A 2,416-nucleotide genomic window follows, 5' to 3' on the forward strand; every position below is an offset into this window, starting at 1 on the left:
ACTTGCTATACAGAAAAAGAAGCAACTATTTAAATTTGGAGCTCTATTTATGTATAAAAACCCACTGACGGTGGCCACAAGCTGGAGGCAGGAGCTGGCACCTGGCTGAAGATGGACCTTGGGGGGAGGGAGAGCTTCTGTCCATCCAGGTGTGAGAGATGCTGTTGTGGACACATGGACTTGGCCTGCCCTGCTGGGTGTCCCTTGGCTGCTAAGAGGTGGGTGAGGAGCAGGGAGCGGGCTGGGGGCTGCCACATGATGCCTGTACCTCTTGCAGGACAGGGAGGGGTTCCTCAGCTTTCTGCTCGCAGGAGAAGGGCTTTGGACACGTCATGTGGGGGGTGGCTACCAGCTCCTGCCCACTCTCCCACATCTGCCCCCAGGGATGGCTGCAGGAGAGGACAGTTCAGTGAGTGTTGGAGCCGGGGTGAGGAGCTGATGTCCAGAATGTTCTGGAGCAGCTGGTGGAGTGGTGTGTGCCTGCTCCGAGGAGGATACAGGTAAAACGCAGGGTTGGGTGACCGGAGGAGGTGGCGCCTCTGTGGCCTCTGACCCTGACAGGTCTCTGCCTTCTCTCCCCAGGGCGCTGCAGAGGAAGAGCAGGATGCAGCAGCAAGACACACTGGCAGCAAGAGAAGCCATGTCTGAACCCTACGGTGTGACAGGGGACTAGCACAGCACCAACATCCCCCACAGCTTTCTGCAGTGCCCATTTCTGCCCCATGTTTCTGTCCTTCTGCATGGTGCTGCTGGAGAACTGAGGTTCAGGCACAGCCCTGTCCACCACGGGACATGTGGGAAGGGAAACATCCTCACAGAGCAAGGAGAGGAGGAGTCCTGGACAAGGCCTGTCTCTCACTGGGGCCTCCTGCCATTCATGGCATTTTCAAGGGGCAGCCATTGTCCCTAAATCCCCCCCCCCAAACTACCTCTCTCCTGCCACCTCCTGGGGGAAACCTGAGGAACTGGAGTGACAAAAGCATGTCCCGCTGTGGGGACAGGTCGGTGACACTGCAGAAGCCAGGGAGGGACAGACTTGTTAAGGTGCATGACCTCCCTTCTGTGTTCCTTGCTGGCACTTCCAGGATCAGGACATCACCTGGAGCTCAGCCCTGCAGGGGGGCAGGAAGGGGGTGGCAGCCCTTGGGATTCTCAGCAGGCTGGAGCCCAGGCCCCCCTGCCCCAGCAGAATGAGGCGCAGTGGGAAAAGGCAAGAGCTGGATGCCTGCACTCTCCCATCCTGCCCCAACCCTTGGTTTTGCTGCAAGGTGGGACCAAGCCACCCTCAAGCACCCACCCCATGCACCCTCCATGTCTGGCACCCTTCATGCACCCAGTGCCCCCCGGCAATAAACGCGGCTCTGTCTGGACATGATGTTGTCTCTGTGGGCAGGAGAGGTGGATGCAGAGGCACAGGGTTGGGGGCTGAGGCTTTATTGGGGCCGGAGCCGTGGGCCCTGCACAGTGAGGATGGAGGGTTTGTTGGTGAGGGGGTGCCACTGGCCCTGGATACTGGGGTTGTCACTGTGGAATGGTTTGCGGATGCGGATGATGACCAGGCCGGACTGGCCGGCCAGCTTGGTGGCCAGCTGCAGGATCTCCTCGCTTGTCTTGCTGGTGATGAGCTCCTCCCGCACTGTCCCGTTCACTGCGGCAGAGCAGGGAGGGAGCAAGAATCGTTAGGGCTGGAAGGGACCTCTGGAGATCATCCAGTCCAACCCCCTGTCAAGCCAGGGCCACCTAGAGCAGGTTATACAGGAACGGTTCCAGGGGGATTTTGAATGTCTCCAGAAAGGGAGACTCCATGACCCTCCTTGGGCAGCCTGTTCAGTGCTCTGCCACCCTCAGCGTAAAGAAGTTCTTCCTCATGTTGAGGTGAAACTTTTGTGTTTTAGTTTATGGTCATTGCTCCTCATCCTGTTGCTGGGCACCACTGAAAGAGTCTGGCACCATCCTTCTGGCACCTGTCTTTGAGATTATTTGTATGCATTCATGATATAACCCCTCAATCTCCTCTAGACTAAACAGACCCAGCTCCCACAGTCTCTCCTCATAAGAGAGATGCTCCAGATCCCTGATCATTCCGAAAGCAAGATCAGGCCAAGGTGCATCCCTCTCCTGCTCCCCCAGTTCTCCCCCCAGGGGCAGCTGCTGTTCCCCTGCCCCACAGAGCAGCTATCTCCAGTGCTGTCTGCTGCAGGGCAGAGATGGGGGAACACCAGGGCTAGGGGGACCCCATCCCCATCCTGCCCCACATCCCCCAGTTTCCCACTGCACTCACAGTACTCAGCCACCAGCACCGGGGCCGGGTTGGAGCAGGGCCTGACATAGAGGACGACATCGGGGTGCTGCCGTGCGAAGTCCAGCGCCACCTCCTCCACGAACTGCCTGCAGGGGAGGAAGGGGGGGGGGGCGG

The 2,416-nt window shown here is 58.9% G+C and overlaps 1 protein-coding gene across 1 annotated transcript; it reads right to left on the bottom strand.

Annotated features, from left to right (window-relative positions):
* Positions 1 to 1,433: 1,433 nt before the first annotated feature.
* Positions 1,434 to 2,390, bottom strand: MRPL43 (mitochondrial ribosomal protein L43; the record flags this gene model as incomplete). The annotated part of the gene is made up of 2 exons (XM_010016910.1): positions 1,434 to 1,648; positions 2,282 to 2,390. Coding segments are annotated over 2 exons (324 nt in total), but the record flags the coding sequence as incomplete, so codon positions are not given.
* Positions 2,391 to 2,416: the final 26 nt, after the last annotated feature.

This window comes from Nestor notabilis, unplaced genomic scaffold (genome assembly GCF_000696875.1).
Source record: "Nestor notabilis isolate BGI_N333 unplaced genomic scaffold, ASM69687v1 scaffold17806, whole genome shotgun sequence".
In the NCBI taxonomy this organism is placed as follows: domain Eukaryota; kingdom Metazoa; phylum Chordata; class Aves; order Psittaciformes; family Psittacidae; genus Nestor; species Nestor notabilis.